Source organism: Acanthochromis polyacanthus, chromosome 5 (genome assembly GCF_021347895.1).
Source record: "Acanthochromis polyacanthus isolate Apoly-LR-REF ecotype Palm Island chromosome 5, KAUST_Apoly_ChrSc, whole genome shotgun sequence".
NCBI classification, from domain to species: domain Eukaryota; kingdom Metazoa; phylum Chordata; class Actinopteri; family Pomacentridae; genus Acanthochromis; species Acanthochromis polyacanthus.
The window spans coordinates 12,239,963-12,254,355 of NC_067117.1; the positions used below are offsets into that span (position 1 = coordinate 12,239,963).

At 37.1% G+C, this 14,393-nt stretch overlaps 1 protein-coding gene across 1 annotated transcript; it reads right to left on the minus strand.

Moving 5' to 3' along the window:
* Positions 1–239: 239 nt before the first annotated feature.
* LOC110947920 (sodium- and chloride-dependent GABA transporter 2-like) lies at positions 240–13,933 on the minus strand. Its single transcript, XM_051948429.1, has 16 exons — positions 13,139–13,933; positions 12,609–12,754; positions 7,230–11,301; positions 6,860–6,994; positions 6,100–6,240; positions 5,913–5,997; positions 5,705–5,837; positions 5,458–5,592; positions 4,973–5,076; positions 4,199–4,323; positions 3,989–4,101; positions 3,745–3,882; positions 3,372–3,474; positions 2,482–2,582; positions 1,569–1,739; positions 240–1,034 (listed from the first exon to the last, which is right to left on the minus strand). The coding sequence occupies exons 3-16, from the start codon at positions 7,423–7,425 to the stop codon at positions 873–875; spliced, it is 1,842 nt and encodes a 613-aa protein (XP_051804389.1). The 5' UTR covers positions 7,426–11,301; positions 12,609–12,754; positions 13,139–13,933; the 3' UTR covers positions 240–872.
* Positions 13,934–14,393: the final 460 nt, after the last annotated feature.

Below are 14,393 nucleotides of genomic sequence, written 5' to 3' on the forward strand. Positions count from 1 at the left end.
CATGTCAGTGCTGTGTAAACATAAATATGTATAGATTCGTCAAGTGCCAGAAAACAAAGTGATACCAAAACCTGTCCTTTGTTCCTCAACATCTCAAGCACAATGAAAGGTGTAGCAGCCAAAAAAAACAAAACAAAACAAAAAAACACCTGTACAAATGTAATGTACAATAAATAAATTCAAACTCTCATTTTTCATGTCAACTGTTGTGCAAATCTGGATGAACCATAACAAAGCAATGAAATGTGCAACAAGATTCGTATTTTATTAAAATATGATCAAGGGTGATAAAGCAGAGACATGAAGAGTCAGTATTGCAGTTCAAAGTTTTCTCATGAAGTCAGTAGACACTCCTCAGCCGGGGCACGTAGATAATGAAGAGTGCAGAGATAACCAGGCCTACACAGCAGTGAGACCAAAGTAATGACACATTTCATCAACAATGAACCTTTAAGGTAAATCAATGTTTCATTTACTTCTTTGCTACAGAGATCTGCCCTTTTCTGCATTATGGTTGAGTGATGATCAGTTCCAGTGTCTTTTCAGAAGGTTTTTGAAGTTGAGGGCTTTTTCCAGACCTGAGCTGTGTCTGCAGCTCTTTACAAGGTGCACAGTGCTCCAGGACTCTCCATTAAGAAGACAGCACACCATGCATGTAGCCTTAGAGGATAAGTCTAGGGCAAAAACGTCTTAAGTTGACTCAAAACAGCATTTATACATAACGGATGAACTCAGTGATGCTCTCTCGCTGAGTTGACAAAGTTTAGTAGTGTTAGTGAAGGAATGTTAAGCTTACTCCCAGTGGAAATATTCTCGGCTGCCAAGTAGAAAATCTGCATTGCTCGCTTTTCAAGTCTTTCATTCATTGCTGTTTAAATAACAGATAATGTCTGAGTTCTGCCATCTTTGTCAGTGGAACGTTCTGTCGTGCGCAGAGTGTGAAGCTCTGTGAACGTCTGAAATGCTTCATGGTTTGATGCTTTCTTTGTGGCTCTTGGAACGTCCATTGATGGGGTACACAGAAGTTTCAGTCTCTGTGTGATGAAAGAGAAAGACAGTTTGTTAATATTAACATTAGCAAAATATGCTGAGCCATAGCTATGCTTTCTCTGAATAAAGAGTAGTGACTAATGAGCTCAACATTTACAGCTAAATATCATTAACAACAGGTACACTGCCAGACTTTTGTTCTTTTTGCCATGAATAAAGAGAAGGTACAAATTTGAAGCTTTAACTATCGATCAAAACTATCAGCTTGAACCTTTAGACACCAGTCAAAAAGAACAAAGCAGCAATCATTGTCAGTACTGACTTTACAAAGCATCCAGATCAAACTGGTTCTTTTGTCATCGTCAACTTGAAATTTAGTGTTTCTTCTATCACCTACATTAGTTTACACAGCTACTGAAACCACAGAAATAGTGGCCTTGACTCATCCCACATTAGAACACTTTGTTCCTCAAAGTGCACGTATTGCTAGTAACTTTTACATGTGTAGTTTTTATTGTGTAACTATCTAAACGCGTTGACCTACTTTGGTTTGTTCCAGTAAAAGCATGTGATTGTACCTGTTTTAGTGTTCCTGGAGTTATGCACACAGCATATAACATCCACAGAGGAACCAGGAGGGTTGACGAAAGAGTGAAGAATCCTCCAAGTGCATAGCCCCACCAGGGGTATTCATAGGTGTTGTTGAATTTCAGCGGGGTGTATTTGACCAAGGAGAAGAGAAATGTGCACTGAAAATGTACAAGCAGCGAGAACAGAGGAAAAGACTTGAACTCTAAATTACCAGATTTGTATTATACACACAGTAAGTCAAATTTACAGTTAACAATTTTATCTAGCTTAAAAGAACAAAACAGAAAGTGAGTCTCCAGTGTTATACATAATATTCATAGCCTCATACCACACTGATTTAGATCTGTAAAAAGACAAATTCTCCTCTTTCTTGCATACTGAAACTGTGATATCTAATGTCCATGTGCAACTTTTCCCTGCTTCACATTAGTCAGTTCTAACTCGATCAAACTGAATAACTGTGTCATATATATTCATATTTTACCCATCTGTGACTGAAATGAAAAATAAAAAAGTAAATCTGAAAATCTACTCAAGTTATACTACTGGCTCTTTTTTATGGAATGTTTGAATATAGCTGCTAACCTCGGCCTTAGCTTGTCTAAAAGTAATTTCTCTGCCAAAAGAAAACACTTCTCAGTTCTTTAAATCATTATTTAATCAAGTATTTTTTCAGGAGAAAGACACCAGTGAGGAGCTAGAAAAATACATGGATTGATAAATATTTAATTTCACGAAGATTTAACAGCCTTGACTTCTAGCAGGCAATCAATGGAGCTGGTGTCCATCTGGTTGAGACATGGAGATAATTTCAGAGCAGAAGACTCTGACAGCTGTCAGACACACTCGCTGTTAGCTGGATCGCAAGAACAAAGTTAAACAGCAGGCATGTGTACTTACAGTGCAGATAGCTGGCGTGAAGTACTGCCAACAATATTTCATGAAAGGCCACGGTCGATATCCAATCATGTCCTTGATATTATCATACTGACGATCTGCACCTGTGGAGGGTTAGGGTTAATACACAATATATACAGGTATTATACAGGGTTATTCACGAAGAATGAATCAATTTCATTATGCTCTATTTTAATAAGGAACAGCAATAGAAGACTCCAGCCAAGTCACAAGTACTCTACTCACAATCAAGTTTTATTTGTTGCTTAAGGTCATTGAATGACATCAAATAACAACAGCGATCAATTCAGCGGATCATGATACGCTGATATGAGTCTGGGAGGAATTCTCTTATCGCACTGATGTTGTCTGTGCTGCAGGTGGTGGCCACACTGAACACTCGTAAGACAGGAAATAAAACTTGAGGGTGAGCAGAATACTTGTGACTTGGCTGGAGTTTTCTTTTCCCTGTTCCTGATTGAAATATTGTATAATGAAATCAGTTCATTCTTTTTGAATAACCCTATGCAGAATTTTCAGATTTTTATTTTTTTGTTGTTGTTGCCATATTTGGCCTATATGTACGTTTTGGCATCTCAGTTAGCACTTTAAATTAAGATTTGTTTTTCAAACTATGTTACAACTTTGAATTCCTTAAAATATAACTTACTATAATCATCACAGATATGTATGCACAGGTGTACAGATATTTAAACCACACTAGTAATGTTTTCCTTTTCTATGTCAATAATTTTTACCAAAAAAAAGGCAAATGTCCTGCAAACAGGTGTGAAACTGCTGGTTTAAGATGTGCTTGGCTATTAAACACCAGTTTCTAAAATACATCCAACAGTAGTCCTAGAAGATTTTACCAAGTTAAAACTGAACCTGACCGTAAACCCATCCAATGCAGAAAGACTGGAGGACAGCAAACAGTAGAAGAGTCATTCCACTGCAGGCATAGTAGTCAAACAATTGGAAAATGTATAGGCCTCCCTGCACATATGAAGAAACAGGATTCATCACTGAAATTCAACCACACATTGTACCATCAACACACTGGGTTTTCCACTGTGTTATTCTGAGAGAACAGTCCATTTACAGGAGCAGAAAAACTGATGGAGGTACTATGTTTTAGAGAGATGCGGTATTCTTATGAACATAGTGTTTAATGCTGTTTCTTCAGTTAAAGAAAAAATTAAACTTTGTTTATCCTATAAATATAGAATTAATTAATTATGCACATCGATATCTCAGACCACTTACTTCTGTCACCATGAAAAGGCCAACAAGGAAACTTGCAACATTAATGGCAAGAAGGAGGAGTTTACGACGACAGCTGTTTTGGAAGAAGGAAGGATACATGTCGGAGATGGTTGTGACCAGCGCCTCCTGATATACAAACTGTGGTGATGAGAGAGATTAGTTTTGTATTATTACAGATTAATTGTGTTGGTGTGGTGTCAGAATTTAGTATTACATTACAATTAGACTTGATGCACGGTCCTACCTCACTATCCAACCCCAAGAAGATGATCATAACAAAGAAGAAAATCGCCCAGAGCTGAGGAAGCGGCATCAACGCCACAGCACGAGGATAAGCAATGAATGCCAACCCTGGGCCTGCAAAGTTACATCAGAAAAACAGTCGCGTTATTAGGCAACTCATAACGGTATTGTTCTGATTTTCTGTTGAGTACGCATCTTCAGCCTTCTATACCTGATTCAGCCACCATCGATATATCCACACCTTGCTCCTTTGCCATGAAACCCAGTACTGAGAAGATGGCAAAGCCAGCTACGAAGCTGGTTAGACTGTTTAACAGGCACAGGTAGACACAGTCTCTGTAGGTGAAACATTCAAACATTAGAAAAAAATACAGTGACTACAGTAAACAAATGGTTCAAATTTTGCAGCAAGCGTGACATAAATTTAAAAAATTCAAAACTGTTATATAGTGTAACATTCTAACTGCAAAAATGCTGAAAATAACATCACATACCTGGAAAATTTGTTATATTTTTAATTATTTAAAAAATAGTAAAACTGTAATTTGTCTGATTGTAAAAAAAAAAAAGGAATTATTTATTTTTTAAAAACACAGCTATTTGATAGTTTGCCAGTCAAAGTGTAAATTAATACTTTTTTGTGATTTTACTTGATATTATCTGAAATTTAACAAAACAGAGAAAATTTTATAAAATAACAGTTTAAAAAAATACTGAGAATGTTTTATGCCCATAATATACAAAATTATTCTGTTACATAATAGTATTTATACTGATTTTAGTTTGGTTAGAAATTGTGTAATTTTTTGGGCAAACATTGTAAAAGAAAGAAATAGCATTTTTAAACGCATAATAAAAACAAACAAATAAATATATAAATAAATAGATAAATAGTTTTAAACGCTCCATGTTTTACAGTGTAACAGTAAGCCGTTTTAACACATTTCAACTGAGTTACAGTCAGCGAAGAAATAAAAAAGCAAACCTGTAGCAGTTGTTGTTGTACTTGTTGTAGCTTCCCAGTGATGTCAGAACACCTGTGCAAACTCCATAGGAGTAAAAAATCTGGCTGCCAGCGTCCATCCACACCTGTTGGATTCGAATAAGGTTATGCTCAGTTTATTTCATCTTATTTTCAATTTAGGTTAATAAATTCTCAGATAAATTACATTTATATCCGAATAAATGGAAACAAAATGCAAAATGCCCTTTTACAAAATATTCAAATGCTGCAGAGGATAAAGCCCACTGACTTATGTGATTGCTGACTTCACCTGTACAGCCACATACCAAGCCAACAACTGTAAAATGGTGATCCCTTAGTTTTACATCTAAACATTTACGAGGCTGATTGCAACACACCAAATCAGGTCAAATTAGTGGCTTCCAACAATATCCTCCAAGTACATACTACAAAACAAAACGGCAGTACATAAATTGCAGCACCGGCTGAATATATAATAGCAGTACCTCGGGATCGGTGAGGCGAGACGAGTCTGGGTAGAGGTAGAACACGATCCCTTCTTGGGCCCCCGGTAATGTTATACCACGAACAAGCAGCACCACCAGCATCACGTACGGAAACGTGGCCGTGAAGTACACCACCTAATGTACAACCAATATTCGTGGCATTTTTTTTTAAATTATTGAATGCTTCATAGATTTAGAGAAGAGTTTACATGAATTCAGACATTAGAATTTAATATTTGTTCTGTACCTTCCCTGTGGACTTGACTCCATTCCAGACACAGAAGTAGCACAATACCCAGGCAAGAAGTAGACAGAGAGCCAGGTCCCAGCGAATACTGCCAATCTGATCAATTCCTTCAGACAGGCCTAATATTCTCCTCCTTTAACAGAAAATACTGAGTCGCATACACCAGAAACAGCAGCCCTCTTACAATGATTTCATTCATGATACTTACTCCCAAAACTCTACAACTGAAGATGTGCTATTTCCATATAGGAGCTGAGGGGACGTCTCATTGTGATCATGTTCAACACAGCCATCTAGCATGAAATAATCAGAGGGGTTGTGAATAGGAAGTGATTACTAATCAATACTCAGTGCAAAGGTGTGCGTGTAACAGCTGGAGAATGACGTCTTGCTACCTGTGTTCCAGCTGTTGTCACAGCTCGCCCATGGAAGCTCAGTCCTGAAGGATGAAAACAGGTAGAGAAATGTCCAAGCCAGTATGACGATGTAATACACCCCAGTGTACAAAACAACCACTTGGCTTCCGTAACCTAAGCCTGAAGAGAGATAGTTTTGTCACACTGCAACTGTGATGATAAAACCCAGCTTTTGCTTTCAGACATCTGACACTGAGATAAGGCCAAGAACAGAGTGAATGGAAAATTACCAAAACTGACCTTCACAATTAGACTGAGTCAACTCAAAGATCAGATACAAAATTACCTGAACCCTTCAGTTAAAAGCATTTTATGACACTTTCTATTTCTACTCCATCACATTCAAAGAGGTATATTGCACTTACTTTAAGTTATTAGCTGCTGTTTCAGTATAGCAGCTTAAAACATATAAACGTATAAATACAGTACCCTGGTAAAGGTTGAAACACTCATTTGTGACATCCCACAGAAGAGAAAAAGTGCATTTTTTTCATCTAAACTACTACAGTGATTTCATTTAAATGAATGATTGAGATCCAAATAGATGAAAGTCTCTAATGTTTATAATAAGCTTAGAGAAAAGTTTAAAAATTAAGACAAATTTGAGAGGGTTGACCTCTAGTTTGGGAACTATTTGTCAAGCGCACTGCCTAAGTACTAACAGTATTATATGTCTTACAAACATGAAATAAAGATAATATATAATATATATAGCTGAAAGTCCAAGCTAAAAACCTACCTTCAAAAAGGGGGCAAATTTTTCTCCAACATGTTATTCCACCCTGACTGGTGAACTGGCCCAAAGATGTCTCCAAGAAGAAGAGCGGGATCCCACAGGTGAACAAAAACAAGACATAAGGAATCAAGAAAACTCCTACAAAAAAAAAAAAAAAATTTTAGAAATATGTGCACACAGCTTGTGCTCATGTCAACAGATCATTGTTAATTTTTTGCTGTTCCCATTATAACAAAGGATGAATGGCTGGGTCTTTCCATAAATGTGCATTCGAAAAATGTGGCCTGACAAGCCAACGAGTAAGTGAGTGCAACCTTTATCTCTGGCAAGAAGGCCAAACCCAGTCTTTTAGGCAGTAACAACAAAAAATTACCTCCTCCATTTTTGTAGCAAAGGTACGGAAACCTCCAGATATTTCCCAGGCCGATGATGTGTCCAGCCACTGCCAGGATGAACTCCAGCTTGTTGGACCACTGCTCCCTCTCCTGAGGTTTGGCCTGAACGAGTCCCAGTTTGTTCCCAGAGTTTATCAGAGTTACTTTCAGCTGGGAGTTCGGTTGTGGGTCCATTTCAACACCTATAAAAACTGGGCATTAATTCAGTGTATGTCAGCGAATAATGTGGTAGAAAACATGTTGCTGAGTTATGTTAAATGCAGGACATAAACATATATGGGATACATGTTCACTACTTTCTTCTAAAATATACACTGGGTTTCACCAAGAGGGATTATTGCCTGACATGTTAGACATTGAACCTGTAGAGTTTCAAAGTTAAACCCTACTTCCAACCTAAAAGCTTTAGCACAGCAGTGTTTTAAGCTAAGTACTAACTTTGCCATGCTAACACACCAGAATGACGTACCAGTGTTAAAGAAGTGTTTACCACAGCTATGCATGCTAGCATGCAAATAGACTGATGGGAAAATCTGTAATTTCTCCTTCTTATCTTACAGATTACTTATGAAATTCACAAAAATATAAATACAAGCAAAAATGTGGGCAATGAATTGACATGCAAAATATAAAATTGCTTTGAATATTTTTTAAGAAATTCTTTATTTTTTACCTTAAAGGTGTCTTGCAATGCATTCACAGATGTATTTTAATTTTACAATTATTTTCTCTTTTCTTAATAAATGAAACTTTGAAGCTCAAGTTCAATACAATACACTCCACACTCTGAACTAGATACAAGTAGGCCTAGTTAAAACTAACAAGTAACATTTCTGGCAGAATAATGTCGAGTAAAAGTCACAAAACTTTCCAACACATGAGCTACTAAAACAGCACCCACATAAAACTGACAAAGTACAACTCAGGGCTGGCCACATGTTGCAATTTATGCCTGCTGGGTGTAATTTTATTATATTTTGTCCAATGTTGAAACCAATTTACATCTACTACCTGTTGGTATTTAAACACACTAATGTTTATACCAAGATACAATCAACATACAATATGAGAAATATATTTTTCATGACAAGTATTTTAAAGTATTTTATCTCCAAATTATAATCATCTACTTGAGGCAAAACCAATAGTGTGAATAGAAAAACCTATACCAGATGGTTGGGGTCAAATACATTTCCTACCAAACACTAAACAATAAATAAAAACACAACATACAAGGGGAAGTACTTGCATAACATTTGCCTTAAAGCTAAGATTTTTCGTAAAATAATCGTATGACTCTAGATTCAACTGCATTAATAACCAGTTCATTAACACCGTATTCACACCTTACCTTGAGCAGTGCAGGCGTTTTCTCCTCTGAAATAAAACTGCCAGCTTCTCTCAAAGAATAAGTTCAGTGAAGTGGGTTTCTGTGAGGAGTGGCCAGTGAGACGAGCACAGCCAGTCTTCTCTTTAGAACCAATAGAATCCAGTGGAACAAACACAGAAGCCCACACTTCCTACTTCTGACAGAGGTCCCAGCAGCATGAAAAATGCCCGACCACACACAATTTAAGCTTCTGTTTTGTCGGTCATGATAAAAGAGATAGCCATTTGAGGGGCTCTTCTTTATCTCAGGGCTACAGGCTCACATGCAGACTATTTGTCTACCTCTAGTTTTGTGAAATACATCTAAAACCGCCTTTGAAAATTCAGTCATTCAACTGCCAAATGAACTAAAAAATGTAAACTTGAGTCAATAACATCTGTTTTTGGTAGCACTTTATAAGCACTTTATAACACGGCCCGTGTTTTACAGAGTAGTTTCCCGTCTCTTACAGTGTAGTTTCCTCAACTTTGAAGGTAACTGTAGGACATGTACATGTCATTTCGCACAACCTGAGGAGTACTTACACTTGTGTCTGACAGTGTAAGTGCTGTTGTCTTACACTGTAGTTTGACATGTCTTAATGTGTAGTTTCCTCAACTGTGGAGGTAACTCTCATAAATGTAGCATGACATTTTACGGACTCTTAAGGGGCAGTTATGTTCGTGTCTTACATGTTAGTTTGACGTGTTTTAATGTGTAGTTTCTTCAACTGTGGGGGTAACTCTCATAAATGTAGCATGACATTGTGCGGACTCTTATGGGGTACTAACGCTGGTGTCTGACAGTGTAAGTCCTGGAGTCTTACACTGTAGTTTCCCGTGTTTTACCATGTACTTATCAAAACAGTGTCATTTTCCTGAACATATGCCTTTACTGTACAAACCCTGACATGCCACTTCCTCTTAAGAATCATCATGGACCCCTACAGAATGTGTAGACCAATGATAAACTGAAAGGTATTGATGAGAATGAGTTTCACATAATAATGACAAGACATGCAGACGTACAAATCATCTTTATTTATTTAATATCTTTATTTTTCAGAGACAACAATTCACCTTTTAAAGTTACCCAGCCCTTAAGATCACCCTTGTCTTTCCTTACTGTCTAACTATCCAGTACTTCCACTGCAACAACCCAGCACTTTACCTGCAACTACTGGTCAACAACTGGGAACCGGGCCGTATTATAAAGTGAACACTTGTTGGCTTCACTTACTGTGCAACTATTGAGTACTTTGCCTGTAACTACCTTCCCTACCTATGCAGGTACCGAGTACTTACACTCTAAGTACCCATGACCTGTCTGTAAGTACAAAGGGTTCTGTAACATTGTTTCCATTATTAAATACATTTATTTTGAAAATAACCAATTCACAAACTAGAGCAAAATAATAAAAACATTATGCATTATTGATAACTTACTTATAACAAAAAATATTCTATTTATTTAAACTAACTATAGGAAAGTACTACATAAGCTAAACCACTATATAAATAAGATTCAACTACGATATACAAAAGTACTGCTAAATTTCACAAAAACGTAATTGTGCCCAATTCCCCAAAACAAAAATGCCACACAAACTCCACTAAAAATTAGAACTATAAACAATATTTGTTCATTCACATAGATAATCTACTTTTTAGACCTTTTCTTTTTTGCTTTCTGCTTCTTCTTCTTCTTCTTCTTGGGCTTCTTCTTCTTCTTCCTTTCATCCTCTGATGAGGAACTTATTGCCGACGATCTAGTTGAGACGTCTTTCGGTTTTGCTGTTGTCGGTAGAAAAAACAATACATTTTAATTAATGTCATTAATGTATTACAGCTTGATCAATGACCACATCACATGTTTAAGGCTTACCAGTATGTGTGCTTCCTAATGGAGAGTTGGCATACTGAACTTTCAGTTTGCTCAGTCATAACTTAACAAGTAAAAAAAAGCTGTTGCCTACACAATAACCTCTTTTGTTTGTTGTTTTTCCTTTTTAGGTCAGGCTATTGCAACTCCAAAAACACAGAAAACACAGGATTGAGAGATTGTTACAAGTCTAAAACATGTTGTTGTAAATTCCCTGTTCGTTTTGCTACGTAGACCTGTTCATTTTAGTAAGGCACCGAGGTTCATTTTAGAGAGGGCATAGATACACCAGTGTAGGTTTTCAGTGATCCGGACAATTCCATCTATGCAGAAAATGCATTCATGAAGACAATGAGTTATCAACATGCTGTAGAACGTGTAGTGGTTGATTTATGAAAATGCATATTGTACTCTATTGTTATGACTCTCTGTTAGTTAACCTTTATCAATGTGAGATTTTGCAGCGGTTCTCACAGTGTTTAGACTACCTTATATCCTTGATTAGATGGAGGACATGTTGCATATTTGGCTCAAAGTTTGGAAAAACAGTAGGGAATGTTGAGCCTTCTATGGCAGTTCAGAGAATACGGGTGCATCTGGGTGTTATACATGACTTGTGGGTACGGCTACAACTGGAGGACACTGGTATGAGAGGGGTGAACCTCTTGGCACAGGTCTGAACCTGAAGTCAACCATAGAGAGCGCAGACAAGCCATGCAGCATTGAGGATATCAGTGGTTGCAGTCTGAGCCTTTTCAGTCCTTTACCAAGAGACAATAATGGTGGTTCAGGGAGGGGCCCTGAAACAGATTGAGAAAAAAAAGAAGTATATGTGTTAAATTTACTGTCCTTCCACACATCTCTGGCAGCTTGTTTTTGTTTTCAATTCCGATGTTAAGAGTCATTCTGGGAAACTGCTCACTGTCAATGATGTTGGATACTGAGAGACAAAACAATAATTAATGCATCAAACACAACCAGAGATGTGCATGTATTATAGCTACACTTGTGCTATGGGTTGTTCATTCAGGCAAAAAGGGACAGTCTTGGCTAGCTACTGCCTGTATAGTGTTAACTGTCGCTAACATTGGCTAACGTTGTTTATTACAGAATACAACATACATTAAAATACTCATCCTTACTGAAAGAAGGTGGATAAACTGTGCAATCTAGGGTAACGTTTAGTAGGCTAAACGTTACGCTAAACTTCACACGTTATAACCATAACGTTAGCATTGTTTATGTTACGGGTCTCAGGCGTGAGTCCACAGCAACAAATATGTGTGCAACCTGCATCAGGTGAATAAAGCAGGAACAATTAAGTCTCACTGCACCGCGTTTCTCCCCAGATTGCTTCTGTGTTTTATTAACACCTCAAAATCATCAACAAAGCTCATAAACACATTTCAGTTCTTTATATTTGTCTGAGTTCTCAGTTCACTAAAGTCCATCACTACATTCCATTTTCTCACACTTTCCATAAAGTGCAATTTCACTCTAACATGTTACCAATTCTGACACAAACACTTTCTCAGTGACCTTTCTTCGTCCAGTAAACACTTGTAGTCATTGAAGTGCATTAATTTTTACAGTATAAAGTATAATGTTGCTTATTTTCAGCATCATTCAAATAAGTACATACTGTCACTTCAAATTTGAGAAGCTAGACACTCTACTCTGTAATAATTACAGGCTACTGAAATGTATTTACTTGAAAATGCTTATGTTAACATATTTCACAAAATGTTTTAACAGAACAACCCTTTTCACATCATGAACAATCAGTGCTCACTATAAACAGCATTAAATAAGTTGTACAAAATACATTTAAATCATGGTAATCTCATTAACAATGTAAATACTAAACATTCATAGTGTACGGGAGCTTTCAGAACACTTTACTACTGTTTTTCTACATATCAGACCACTTTCGCGGCCCTCGCAATGACATCAGTAGGAGAAAACTCCGCCGAGACCAACTAACTTTCTTTGTCTTTATATGTAACTGTTTCCACGACATTTCACCACTGAACGCTTTACAAACAATCATCCTCATAAAGTGTGGCCTTATGAGGTTGACAGTTACAGATTTTTCACAGTTACCAACCTGTATCAGGTGAATAAAGCAGGAACAATGAAGTCTCACTGCACCGCGTTTCTCTCCACATTGCTTCTGAAGAGAGCACGGGATGTGTCTCCTCACACCGGTCCCAGGTGCAACCAGAACAAACAAAGGTTCCGCCTCACTGCTGCCTACACAGAAGTGCCATTCTTTCAGCTTTAGTAGTACAACGGCAATTAATTTAGACCCAACCATTATCAACATACATGTACATACTAAACAAAATAATGAACTTAGTAATTATCCTAAATTTTTATCACATAACTGTGGTCACACTATTTTATGAGCGCCACATTTACATCGTAGAAGATCTCAAGCTAGTTAGCTAATAACCTTCATAGCTGTAGATGAACTTCTCAAAAAATAAACTGTATCCTTTGTCCACTTTGGAACGGGAAGTAGGACAATGTCTCTCGGTTAATCTGTAAACACCTTTAAAAGTACTGTTGCTAGGTTTAAGAGAGATTCCGTAAACAGAGTAAACTTGTGGGATAGTCAGAATGATTTCCACTTACCCTTGTGTCACATTCATGCTCAAGATCCAGGAATTGGCTGTTTTGTTCCGGTGTGTACGTGAAAGTCCGCGAAAGTCATTCAGTCACATTTGTTGTCATTTTCTTTCTTTTTCCCAGCTGGAACCAGCATCCAGACCACTGAAAATACAGTAATGGACAAAGCTCCGACAGCCTTACACATACTTGTAAGCCTTAAACATGTGATGTGGTCATTGATCAAGCTGTAATACATTAATGACATTAATTAAAATGTATTGTTTTTTCTACGGACAACAGCAAAACCGAAAGACGTCTCAACTAGATCGTCGGCAATAAGTTCCTCATCAGAGGACGAAAGGAAGAAGAAGAAGAAGCCCAAGAAGAAGAAGAAGAAGAAGCAGAAAGCAAAAAAGAAAAGGTCTAAAAAGTAGATTATCTATGTGAATGAGCAAGTATTGTTTATAGTTCTAATTTTTAGTGGAGTTTGTGTGGCATTTTTGTTTTGGGGAATTGGGCACAATTACGTTTTTGTGAAATTTAGCAGTACTTTTGTATATCGTAGTTGAATCTTATTTATATAGTGGTTTAGCTTATGTAGTACTTTCCTATAGTTAGTTTAAATAAATAGAATATTTTTTGTTATAAGTAAGAGTTATCAATAATGCATAATGTTTTTATTATTTTGCTCTGGTTTGTGAATTGGTTATTTTCAAAATAAATGTATTTAATAATGGAAACAATGTTACAGAACCCTTTGTACTTACAGACAGGTCATGGGTACTTAGAGTGTAAGTACTCGGTACCTGCATAGGTAGGGAAGGTAGTTACAGGCAAAGTACTCAATAGTTGCACAGTAAGTGAAGCCAACAAGTGTTCACTTTATAATACGGCCCGGTTCCCAGTTGTTGACCAGTAGTTGCAGGTAAAGTGCTGGGTTGTTGCAGTGGAAGTACTGGATAGTTAGACAGTAAGGAAAGACAAGGGTGATCTTAAGGGCTGGGTAACTTTAAAAGGTGAATTGTTGTCTCTGAAAAATAAAGATATTAAATAAAGATGTTTTGTACATCTGCATGTCTTGTCATTATTATGTGAAACTCATACTCATCAATACCTTTCAGTTTATCATTGGTCTACACATTCTGTAGGGGTCCATGATGATTCTTAAGAGGAAGTGGCATGTCAGGGTTTGTACAGTAAAGGCATATGTTCAGGAAAATGACACTGTTTTGATAAGTACATGGTAAAACACGGGAAACTACAGTGTAAGACTCCAGGA